General features: G+C 36.3%; 1 protein-coding gene across 5 annotated transcripts in view; it reads left to right on the top strand.

Moving 5' to 3' along the window:
- Positions 1-974: 974 nt before the first annotated feature.
- The window catches only part of furina (furin (paired basic amino acid cleaving enzyme) a), a 67,064-nt gene continuing 56,003 nt past the window's right edge, over positions 975-12,035 (top strand). The window contains exons 1-3 of one of the 5 annotated variants that reach the window (XM_046858182.1): positions 1,066-1,084; positions 2,048-2,121; positions 8,716-8,980. In XM_046858182.1, the coding sequence (XP_046714138.1) occupies positions 8,804-8,980 (177 nt within the window). In that variant the 5' untranslated portion in view covers positions 1,066-1,084; positions 2,048-2,121; positions 8,716-8,803. Of the gene's footprint in view, positions 1,085-1,345; positions 2,122-3,023; positions 3,168-8,715; positions 8,981-12,035 lie in introns of those variants that run through there. The other 4 variants (XM_046858181.1, XM_046858184.1, XM_046858180.1 and 1 more) reach the window with 4 other exon arrangements.

Raw genomic sequence — 12,035 nt, forward strand, 5'->3', positions numbered from 1 at the left:
AGCACCTTGTTGGTCAGCTCTGTGTTTGACTATAGTTTTGTCTATCTCCATGCATAATGTACATTCACATTTATGGCAGTAGTATTTGTTACTGTTTCGTTGGGATACAGAAAAATAATATTATCAGATGAAAACAGTTTGTTGGGAACGAAAATAGTTGTAACAGCAGCATTTGTTTTCAATAGAAGAAGTGCTCATTCAAGTTCTGCTGGAAGAGGTAGATCTTTAAAAATTTATTAACTTTGGCTATTAGCTATTCTGACATTAAGTGAAATTTTGTTCTACCATTTAGGTGCTTTAACAGTCTTGAAGCATGTCTTTATTGTACACTGAAAGGTGATGGAACCTACCAATCAAGAAGAGTTTGAGAATCAGAGGGAGCATGGTGCAGTGAAATAAGTACTGTAAGGTAGAAAGTGCTGGTCAATTTTTGGCTCAGTAGGCCAGCACCAGTAAGCGGAAAGCCAGCAGGAGAAATGGTCGGAGTGAAGCAATGGTATGTGTTCACTGTCCTCTAGTTTGTTACTAGTGGCACCTGTAGTGTAATTTGCCAAGCAGTGAGTAACACTACTCTAGTCCTTATAAGGACATCTACTGTTGTCCTTATAAACCAGAACCCACAACTGCCATGTTACATGCTAAGTACTGTCCACTACACAGATAATATCTGGTCAGAAGGGGTCTTCGGTTGTTCCCTTTCCAATTAGGAATTATAGGTACCCAAGAGGTACTTGATAAAATGACAAAAAAAAAATGGCTGACTCAGTGTAGATATAACATGCTGCTTTTTTGAAAATGGCATCTTCTTTAAGCAGATTTGGAGGAGATAAGGCCTCAAGATACTTTGGACAAAACTCCCATTCACTATCCAAATTCTTCTATACTCTCTAGATAGTGCACAGCTTCTACATTATAAGTAGTGCACTAGATATGTCAATCATTGGGAATGAAACCAAGCCACATCGAAAGCAATCATCCCCTTCTGCTTAGCTGATTGATTCAGGTGAGTTTAGTTTGTCTGCCTCCAGGGTGCAGAGCGATTTGCCCTGGCCTTGTGGGTGAAGGTTTCATCCACCGTCAACCGGTGAGCCACTATTATCTTACACAAACAGTCATTTTAAAAAGCCTTTTTTTTTTTTTAATTATTACCAGATATTAACCATTAGACTGATTTTGTCGCACCAAAAACAAAAATCAGCCTTTTGTTTCATTTGATCTTTTGACTTTGTAGAATGTGGTAATCGAGAAATGAAACCGGCCGATAGATGGTGCTAGAACACAGTAACGACTCTATTAATACTACACGCTTCTGTTTCTTTTCTTTTTTTTTCCTCTGCGCGTGCTCGTGTGACGTATTTCCTGAGGAGCGGCGCGTGGACCGCCTCTCCGTCCAGCTCTAGTGGAGGATCCTCGCGTTTTGGCTTGTGTTTTTGTTTGTATTGTATTTTCATTCCGAGTCCTTTTTTTTTTCGTTCCCTTCTCGGTGACTTGAACATGTCCAGACAGCAATGTTAGCGTTCGGTCCAAAAGGCGAGCCGTTGAAAACGAGCCGTTGCTCTTCAGCCGCGTCGCGTAACGGAAACCAGATCCAAAGAAAGCTAGCTGGCTATGGCAAAGTTTGTGTGCGGTACAGCAGATAGGTGTGTGTGTAGAGTTGTGAAGTAACTCGTTTACGGACGAACCTGTCAGGACATTTGGACAGCCAACGTAAAAGCTTCGTGGTCTCTGCTGGTGTTTTATAGTACGAAACGACGCATATATACAAACGCGCACACAAGCAAGCAGCTGTGAGGTTTTAAAAAACCGGACTAACGGAGCTTCCCATGTGAAACATGACTCCGTGAACACACGACCACTCTTGTTTGGGCAGCTCCTGTACACTGCTGGTTCAGTTCTCGCTTTTTGCGTGGCATACTGCTCTTGTTTTGTAACCTGGCTCGACTGTTTGGAACCAGGAAATCCGTAGACAGCAGTCTAATTTAGATATCAAGGCAGCCAGTTACTTCAACACGACTTATAGGACATCCGTCTTTTTGTTTAAAACCAGTGGATCCGAACAGGGAAACTCCCAGCAGACTGTATTCAACACATCAGCATCCGAAACCCCAAATGTTGTCTGAGGTAAGGTTTTTATCCTCCAATTCTTAAAAGAAACGCCTTTGTCTTTCTGACACTTTCTAAGGTGTTCTGTGTTACATTTTGTTAAAGCAAAACATCTCCCCCCCATCAAGTTCCAAGAAGTATTAGCAATTAAGTCTATAATTAATCATTTTCTGAATTTTCCTATCATTAGGTCCAAAATGAGATTAGTGTAATGTTTTAGTTAACGAGGATGAAATTCAATTTATTCTCTTCTCAAAAACACGAAAAGCCATAATCACTTTGTGTCTAATACACTTTAATTTTTTTTAGAAAAGTAAATAAAGCATTTCCTTGGTCAGAAAGCAAATTCAAAGCCTCGATTGTTGAACGAGGAAAGTTACTGAGATTAAAACCCCAGTTACTCTGGAAAGTGTCAAAAATGAATTGTATTACAGCAACATCTGTGAAACTGTAAAAAGTTATGAGTGATATATTTTTATTATCTCCTGCACCCATTTTTATCTTGATCCTGTTATACCATTACAAAGCAATATACTATGTGTATTTCCTGTAGATTTAGCAGCTCCTTTTATCTCCTTTTTTTTTTTTTTTGGGAGGGGGTTCATATGTCCTAAACACACAAACAGACTGGATTTTATTTTTCACCTCCAGATCAGCTTAAGTGACTCCGATATAAGCTCTTGCCTTCTGTCTCGCCTCAAGCTTCCCGATAATAAGGATTTGGACATGCGTGTCAGTGCTTCTTACTAAATCGTGACTCACTGGGAGTAAGACTTTTAGTTGGAGAAAAAAAAAAAGGTAGCAGTCGCTGGTTGTTTATTTGTTTATTTATTTTTATTTTTCAGTGCTCCTGGAACCTATGATTGTAGAAATTTGTGCTTTCCTCCCCTTTTGTATTTATGTCGAGCCTGCTGAAAGTGTTTGCAGGCGTGTTGTGATCTCAGGAAGCTCAGGTGATGTCACTCGAACGGGGTGTACTTTGAAATCGTTGTCAGCGTTTGCTTTAATATCAGATCTGTGAAGGGCAATCTGTCTATCTGCTTCTGTGTAAAGATTGTGCTGAAGTGAGTACTTCTGTTTTCTTAAAATTATATCTGCTTGCTTACATTTGTACCAAGTAGTGTAGAAGTGTAATCATTTAAATCTTGCTGTTTAGTTTATAGCACTATTATACTTTTATACTCTTTTATTTATTTATTTATTTATTTATTTATTTATTTATTTATTTTATTATACTTATTGTACTTTTTCTTTGTTTTAGGAAGCATTTTTATCCCCAAAAAATGTTCTGTGGAATAATTGTCTGGTCTGGAAATGATCTTTGTGATAAATTTTGTACAGAGTATAACTTTTTCAGGTTGTGAAGTGATATTTTGCCTCGCTCACTGGAACGAGATTGTGAGTGTGTTAATAGCTTAAGTTAAAATCTCAGTATTAATTTAATTGTTTTTTTTATACCACATCATAGTTTAATTCTTTAAATTATTTGGTCATGAAGAGTGTGGTGTTTTTTTTTTTTTTTTGTTTTTTTTGGGTCCAACAGCACAATTTGGAAACTATTGAACTTGTGAAAGTCCACCTAGACAGTAAACCTAAAAACAAAAGGATATAAAGGTGTTATTTATTAAAGAAAGCAATATAATCCTGAATGTGCTGAAGCGTCTTTGAAGAGACAATTAATGTCAAGTAAGTTTTCTGTTGAGCTTCAAAACACTTTACGGGTTATCTGTGACGTGACTAGCTGTGGGTTGTTTGATCTTTCTGTCTCATTAACTTAATGAAAGGAGAGGATTGTGAGGAATGACTTTATAGCTGTCAGCAGGAAGTAATTTGTTTCACAACATTAAATTAAACTATAGATGTTTTTCCCATCATGAGCAATATTGTAATTGTTGATCATTTACATTTTTATGATTTAGTTTTGATCTATGTCAGTTATTCACAATATTCCTTTATGTAGGTCTCAAGTCCCTGACAAAACAGCTGCAAATCTGGGAGATTCAGGGCGTGCTTGATGTGGTGGATTTAAGTTTTCCTCATACTTTGTAGCAGCAAGACACATGTGCGGTTAGCCAATATTGACATGCCTTAGCTAGCTAACAATCTTCTTCTTTTTTTTTTTTTTTTTTTCTTTTTTTTTGTTGCATTGTACAGATGATTGAAGCCTGCTCTAATAGCACACCCTAAATATGTAAAGAAAATGCAGACAAACAGCCTTTATGTAACCGTAAAGCATGTGGTCTAGATCTCTTTATTTGTGGTTCCTTTCTCTGTTCTCGAACAGATGAATTCTACGGGAGCAGAAAGTGCATGATGTACGGGTAAACCACTTCTCTCAGTTAATTCTATTTAATTGTCATTTCTGTCAGATAGACACAGACAGAGATAAAATTCCTTCCAAGTTCTGTTCTGTAAAACAAATTATGAATTTGCAGACATATGGTGACATCAGCAGTTATCTCGGTTGAACAAACATCTTACCCTACTTGTCCAACTGGATAGCAGATTTGTCAACTGGAAGCCGACAATCATAGCAGGATGTTGGCTTTTTGCCCGCCAGGTTTATCCCTGCATCTTGCACTTTGTTGCCAATACACAGAGAAACTGCTCTGATTTCTGGCCCATGTTTCTGAAGCACTGCTGTCAATAGCAATGCTTCTTTATTTAGTGAAGTTGATCCTGTCCTTTAACAGTCCTGTTTCCTGATGTACCTCTCCATGTTAAAATGGAAAAAGTATTCATTAGTAGAAGGGTAAAAAAAAATCATGAATTGTTTCTAAGCTGTTCCATTGACATTTTATATTAAAATGATCTATCAGGAAGTAAGTGTAATTGTCAGGGATTTTTTAATATAGATAGCTTTGAAAGTATATTTGATTAAATTTTTTCAATTTTGTGTCGGAAAAACAAAAACAGGGGAAAAAAAAAAACATTTAGGTAACACAGAAGCAACTATAAGTGTACAGTGTTCTTATTAAAAGCAATCGGTTTTACCAGCAATGGGAGTACAATCAACAACTCAACAAATGAATAAGTTAATCAACAAATGACAGCTTAGCTTTTAACATATTTTGCTCACCAGGCAGGAGCTTTTCATTGTTTTTTTGGTGTTTAACACTTGTGCTGATCTCGGTTTAATGTTATAGCTTGTTTCAGTTTCTAAAATGAAACTTTTGATATTTTACTTTTTATTTTTACTCTGCCCTTGTTTTCTATATCATGCAACGGTCTGTCTCTTAGACCGATAGATAGAGTGCAAGAGACAGACTGTGTGAGAGAAAAAGCAAACGAAAGATAAACCGTGCAAAAGAACTCTATAAAACCTTTTTCCATGCTCAATGTCGTATCTACACCAGATTTTCATTTGTTGTGAGGGAAATTAGTTTATCTGTTCTTCGTGTGTTGCTAAGTGTTTGCTAACAGTACTCTGCGGTGCAGTAGTAGCCCCACATTATTTCGATTATTTGTTGTGCTCATTTAAATTTATTTATTACCTATTTTTTGGAATCCATGTTTGTGTTCTCTGAAGGGAAGGATGACTCTTGTGTAAGCAGCATTTCCGCAGGTTACATACTTCTGGAGCAATTGCACATTTTACCCAGCACTTGTTCTCTTTCCTCATTCCAACGAAATTCCAGTTAATGCAGTTCTTTTTTTTACTGCACACATAAAAGGTGGTGCCAGAGCAGAACTCGGTACATATGTTAAATATAACTGTTGACATGTTATTGGTGTCCCAGAACACGTTGTCACCGTGTAAGGTAGTTCATTTGAGCAGAATAATCTTAAGGCGTTTCAGTATTTTTTATTGAAATGTACATCGATAAAATGGGGTGTAAAAGAAGGTGTCAAATTTAAATTCTGTGCAGGACACATCAGCATTTTTGTGTGCCAACTCTGAAAGCGGAATAGGACTATTTTCTAGATGCCTCTGGAAAATGATGACGTGAAGAGAGGCTGTATTTATTATTCAGTTCCAAGTGTTTACATTTATTAAAGAATCAAAAGTTCCCCTAATATATAAAGATATAACAATGATTATTACAACTCCCACATTGTTTCTGGTTAGAACATAATTGTCCTTAGTCTCCCATCTCTCTTGCATTAGTGGTTGATGCGAACGCAGCAGGTCCTCAGAGACACGGCTGAGTAAGTTCAGTGGAGCCGACATTGTGAGATGTAGTTAGAAATTAATTTCAGGGGTGGAGATGGAGATGAATTTCTATTGTGGAGATGGAAATTTATTTATATTAAGAGCCATCACCTCTACAATAGAAAAAATACTCTACATCTCCACAATAATCTCCATCTACATAATTGAAATAAATCTCAAGCTCCATGTTATAATCTGTGTAAAATGGAGAGTAATCTATATTGTGATGTTTGATTAATTGAAATCATGCAGATAGAAGTGAATTCAAATTTTGGTGATTGAGAAAGTGTTCTAGTTAAACATCAGCCCAGTTGTTTAGAGCTAAAAGATTGTTAGATTTACCATGAAAAAGTTTTCTATTGACTGTATTGTGCACTATTTGGGGTGCAGCCATTCTGTATTGCTGTCTTCATTCCAAGAATATATCACTTTTTGTGGTTTGTTTTTCCAAACAGATTTTTTTTAAAGTGGTCTCAAGTGACTAGTCTGTTTTACTAAACTCTGACAAAATAAAATGCTAAAGCATGCTACCAACTGTGTATCTCAAGTTTGTAAAAAAAAGCAAAATGCATACTGGAAGGCCATAATTTAGACATATCAGGGCTGTTCACACACTGTAAGGTAAAAGGTACAGTGCAGATACATTTTGTTCCAAAAGATACAAATGAAATGAGTTTTTACGGTTTGTCTATGTACCATAAAGAGATTTCCTGATTTATCCTCAAGATTAGAAATATCCTCTAAAATACAGTTTTAGTTCTTTTTCATTCTGATTATGTGCATTTGGTTGTCATTTTTAAGGAGACTCTGAACTTTCCTAAAATGGGAATTAAAAGTATAGACAATAGAACACGAGGATGAATAGTCTGCAAACAATGCTGTTTTTTTCCCTCCCTATTTTAACTGCTTTCCGATTCATGGAAAGGAAGAACAAAGTTGCCTGATTGTAGAGATAAGCTGCACTTTATTGTATGGACTGAACATTAAGAAAGTGGCAGGTTTAGAACACTTGACCATTTTATTTATATATCTATGTCTCTCTCTCTCTTTCTCTCTATAGAGATATATAGAGATTACACACAGTTTTATTTATATATATATATATATATATATATATATATATATATATATATATATATATATATATATATATATATAAAATAAAATATTACACACACACACACTTTTAATTTGTCATTTATCCCATTTGCAATTTGTCATATGCCAATTTATCATTCTTTTCATCATTGGATGAGGTGAAAACCAGTGCGTGCGATCTCCTAGATATCTGAAACCCGCCTCTGCGTCTTTTTTATGAAAGTATTTTCTTTTCATTTTGTGCCACAAAGCAGCTAAACACACTGAGGAAAAACTGGTTCTCTCTTTAACAGTGTAAGCTCCATTTTTGACTCTGAGAAAGAATGAAGAGTTCATAGCTGCTGGAACAGAAACAATGATAGGACAATGATGGCCTTTTTTGTGGGCGTTCCACAACATTAAATGTGTAGCTATAGGTGGGTAAAAATGTTTCCTGTCATTGTTCAGGACGTAATAATTGTTACCATTGCTAGATTGCTGGGATAAAAAAAAAAAAGAACAAACAATATCTCCGCATCACAGTCACTGTTTATGTAAAGAAGCCATAAATTGTTTTCTTGAAAGCAAGATTAATTGTTCAGCCTCACCTCTAGTTGTTTAGGTTTGTTTTATATGGTGGAGCTGTTTTTAAATTTTTTAGTACATGTTAATTGTTTTTGCATGAATATGACAAGAAAATGGTGCCTGGCTTTCTTTATTAGGGTGTGAACATTTAAAGCAAAGCCACACAAGCCATTTTCATTCATCACATTTACTGTAATTTAAGTGGGTGTTCCACTGTCACCCACTATAATTTCTGAAGTGGTCATTGTTGATGTGGTAAGCAACAATTAAGTAGAAATACTCACCAAAACCTCAAATGATTGCAAACTGTTGATGTTTGTTTGCCTTCTCAGGATTTGTGTTGGTTGTGCTGCTAAGGTGTGCACACTTTATTTAGCAATTTCCTGCTTGTTTACCTGCTTAATTACACTGTAGTCTTATCTCGGTAATGATCACACTAAAGAGCATGGAATCAAATCCAAACATATTCATCTAAGAATCTAGAGTTTCTTTGGTTTTACTTTTAAATTTTGTATGTAGTAGGCGATATGGAACTGCAGCTCTTCAGTTTTACAGAATGGTAGTTCTGAAATGCTGACAGGTCAGCCAGGTTATTTTTGACAGCTTATTTTTCTTTGAAAATATCTTAGGCACTCTGTGTATGTTGTTTTTATTTATTTATTTTTTTTTAATAATCTCCAGTATTGGTTTTGTCTTAAGCGCCACAAAAAAAGAGCATAAATCGCACTTTAATTTGACAGCACAAGTGTAATAGCTGACTCATTGTGGACTATTCTCTCTCTCTTTCTCCTCCGAAGGTGATCTGAAAGATTTGCTGCATCCGCTTCATGTGCACGTTTTGAGGGATTTGAAGACCCGAGGTTTCTGTGACCTCCACCCTCTCTGATGGAGCTGTGCCTGGCCTGCTTGCCACTCGTCACGTTGCTGACCCTCCTGACTGCCGAGGTCACGCCGTCCCTTGCCCAGAAGGTTTACACAAACTCATGGGCCATCCATATCAGCGGAGGAGAGGAGGAAGCCAACCGCATTGCCCAGAAACATGGGTTCATTAACCATGGCAATGTGAGTACCGTGTGAGCTTTGCACTGTGTGACATTTTGCCGTGGGTATAATTTCTGTAGTGATAATTTCATCCTGATGCACATCTCTGCTGTCTGCTGGCATTCAGTAATTAAACCATAATTATACCTTGAGATCCTATTCACGCATGGCGATTGTGCATTCTTGTATAATTTAAAGCTTCTGGCTGGTCATGTGGTCACAGTGTTATTTACATTTTTTTTTGTATTATATTTTTTTATTTATTTACTTTAAGCTTAAGTTTAGGGACATGCATTTATTTACAAATGCATATCTCATGCATCCATGCACAGCTCCTGCCCATTAACACACATTTAAAAAATTGTCGGTATGTAGTAGAGAATTTATGAAGCTTGGTTCCTTCACAGAAGAGCCAAAGTGAAAATTTGTTCCGGTATTATATTCCGTCAAGCGTAAAATATCTAAGGCCTTTAGAATACTGACATAGCAGGATTAAATATTTTCGCTGATTAAATTGTTTTTTACTTGTGTAGCATTTACTTTCTAAGTAGTGCATTGTCTAGTGTACTCAACATTAGTTAAATGTTTTGTCGCTAATGTGTAACCAATGGCTCTTATTAGGTATCGCTAGTATGTAAATATGTTTCCAGCATATATGATTCTGTGAAATAAGGATAGAATCTTGAAATTTGGAAAATAGAAATCCTTCATACATCACTTGCTGGGTATGCCAGGTTAGCTAATCCTGATATTTCCATTTTGTAGAATCCATGAGCAGCATATTGAAAATAATGCACTGACTTTCCTAATGCAATTTTGATCTTGGAATTGAATAGGTTCAGTAAGCATTTAGATAAAAAAAAAAAAAAAAGCCTAGCTTTGTAACACATTGCATCTGATGACTCCTTATACTGCACATTATAAAGGCACACTTTTGTGTACGCCTACAGAAAACACGTGTTCATATTTATCTATGCATGGTGACATTACATTTAAATTATTGTGTGCTTCCATATTTGATGAAACTTTATGGGGAAGAACCACTTCCTGGTGTGATGGACAGGTGTCTGTAAACTTTTAACTAATTCACTGTTTACGTGTATAGCCCTTCTGGTGAATACTGTAATTTACAGACATACTGTTTTGCTTTTGTCTTGGTGTATGTTTGTATACTGATGTGTAGATGGTGGGTGGAATGTTGTGGATGTCTCCTGAATTAAGTAATGGCAAGGTCATGTTTTAATTGTTTTAACAATAGGTGCCTCAAGAAGTAATGAACATTAAACCCGTTCTTTAATGCAGAATTTGGGGCGCAACAATAATTCAATTATTTTTAGCTACAGGATATGGCTTTTGTCATATCTGAGGGTTGTGTGTTTTTTTTTTTTATTTTTTATTTTTTTATTTTTTTTTATAACCATCTACTTGGAGTCCAGCATTGCAATATCATGCATGTCTGGTTAGGTTTGTTTTCTCAGAATAGATGGCTAGTTCCAACCCTCTATATACCAATGCGTATTGACTGTTCTTTTCTGTTGCTATTATTTGCACAGTGTGTTTGTTGTGTAGACAGATGATCCAGGCTGTCTACCAGGTACAAAATCAGAATGACTTTTAGAGGGGACTTTGAACAGCGTAAACTTTAAACAGCAGTCAGGAAAAAGCCATTGCCTAAGTATTCATACTCTTCCACCTGTTTATAGGGAGCTCATAAATGTATAATTTTCCTAAATGTATGTTTTGATCACTCTGGGTGGCTGATGAAATGCATAAAACATTTTTCTCTCTGTTTGGGTGGTGGCAGTGGTGTGTGCGTGCACATGTCTCTGCTATTTTTAAAGTTCAGCCTTCTATATAGGAATAATGTGGGATGAAGCTGTGTTTTTTCTTCTTCTTTTTTTCTCCTTAAAGCGTTCTTACCTTTATTTTCTCGAAAGCATCTTGGACACAACAGCCCTTGACCTTAAATCAAACTGATTTCAGATGTCACTCTTCCTTGTGCATGCTACTGCATATTTTATAAATGACAAAAGGTATTTCACAAACTAACAAGACCAATTGGATATATTTACCGGTCATGTTTCTGCCTTCTCTTTATGTCCTAATAAATTAACTAGCGACGAGTACGGCAGAAAACTTGCCATGTAGAGCGACTACGCTTTGAATTATTCATCTGGAAAAAATTGTGCACCTCCATCTTATAGACTACATGCACAAAATGATTCCTTGTAACCAGATGGACCAGTAAAGCCGAAACTTTGTGGTGAACAGCTTCATCTATTTAACAAGTTGGGTGGTGTAGAATGTGATACAGTAAGTAATTGAGTGAAGAGAACATCTGAGGCAAAACCCAGTCAGACATCGCTTGAGCCTGTTTGTGTGGGTGCGTAAGCACGCAGTAGGCAGATCTCATCCCTAGACTCTCCTGTTTGTCTTATGGGTTTAGCAGTGAATGTGAACATTGAGTAAAAAGGGTCAGTGAAAGTATACATATTAAATATACAAGTTCATTTAGTTTATTTTCAATGCACTCTTTTTGAAGGACCTCTACAGAAATCTGAATATAAAGCTGAAATTAATATTTTTAAATGTATGCCTAATTATTAAGCCAGGGACAAAGGTGATTAGAATAAACTTCTCAAGACAACATAAGGAGGAAATTGTGAAGGGAACATTAATGTCAGTGACACCAGGGAATGTGATATAAATACTATATATGCTATAGATTTGATCATTTCTAACTGTTTAAATAGGAATAATTATGAGACATCGTACTCAAGTTTTCCACATTTAACTTCAAGTTTATCATGTAAATCTGAAGTCTGCAGTGGTTCAGTGATTAAGACTTGAGTGTAAACTGCTCTTATGGCCTTTAAGCTATTCAAGGAAAAAAAAAAATACACTATGTTAGGGGAAAACACTGTGTCAGGTCTCAAATCTCAGGCTCTGTTGTTTGAAGAGTGGTTTTAATGAAGCGCTTGAGGACAGCCAACTTGGGGACACTGAGCAGTAACAGGGAGCGTGGCCATTAAAAATAAGTGCAGGGTACTGTGAATTGCCCTTTGAGTTTGTAGAG

Source organism: Silurus meridionalis, chromosome 9 (genome assembly GCF_014805685.1).
Source record: "Silurus meridionalis isolate SWU-2019-XX chromosome 9, ASM1480568v1, whole genome shotgun sequence".
Taxonomy (NCBI): Eukaryota; Metazoa; Chordata; class Actinopteri; order Siluriformes; family Siluridae; genus Silurus; species Silurus meridionalis.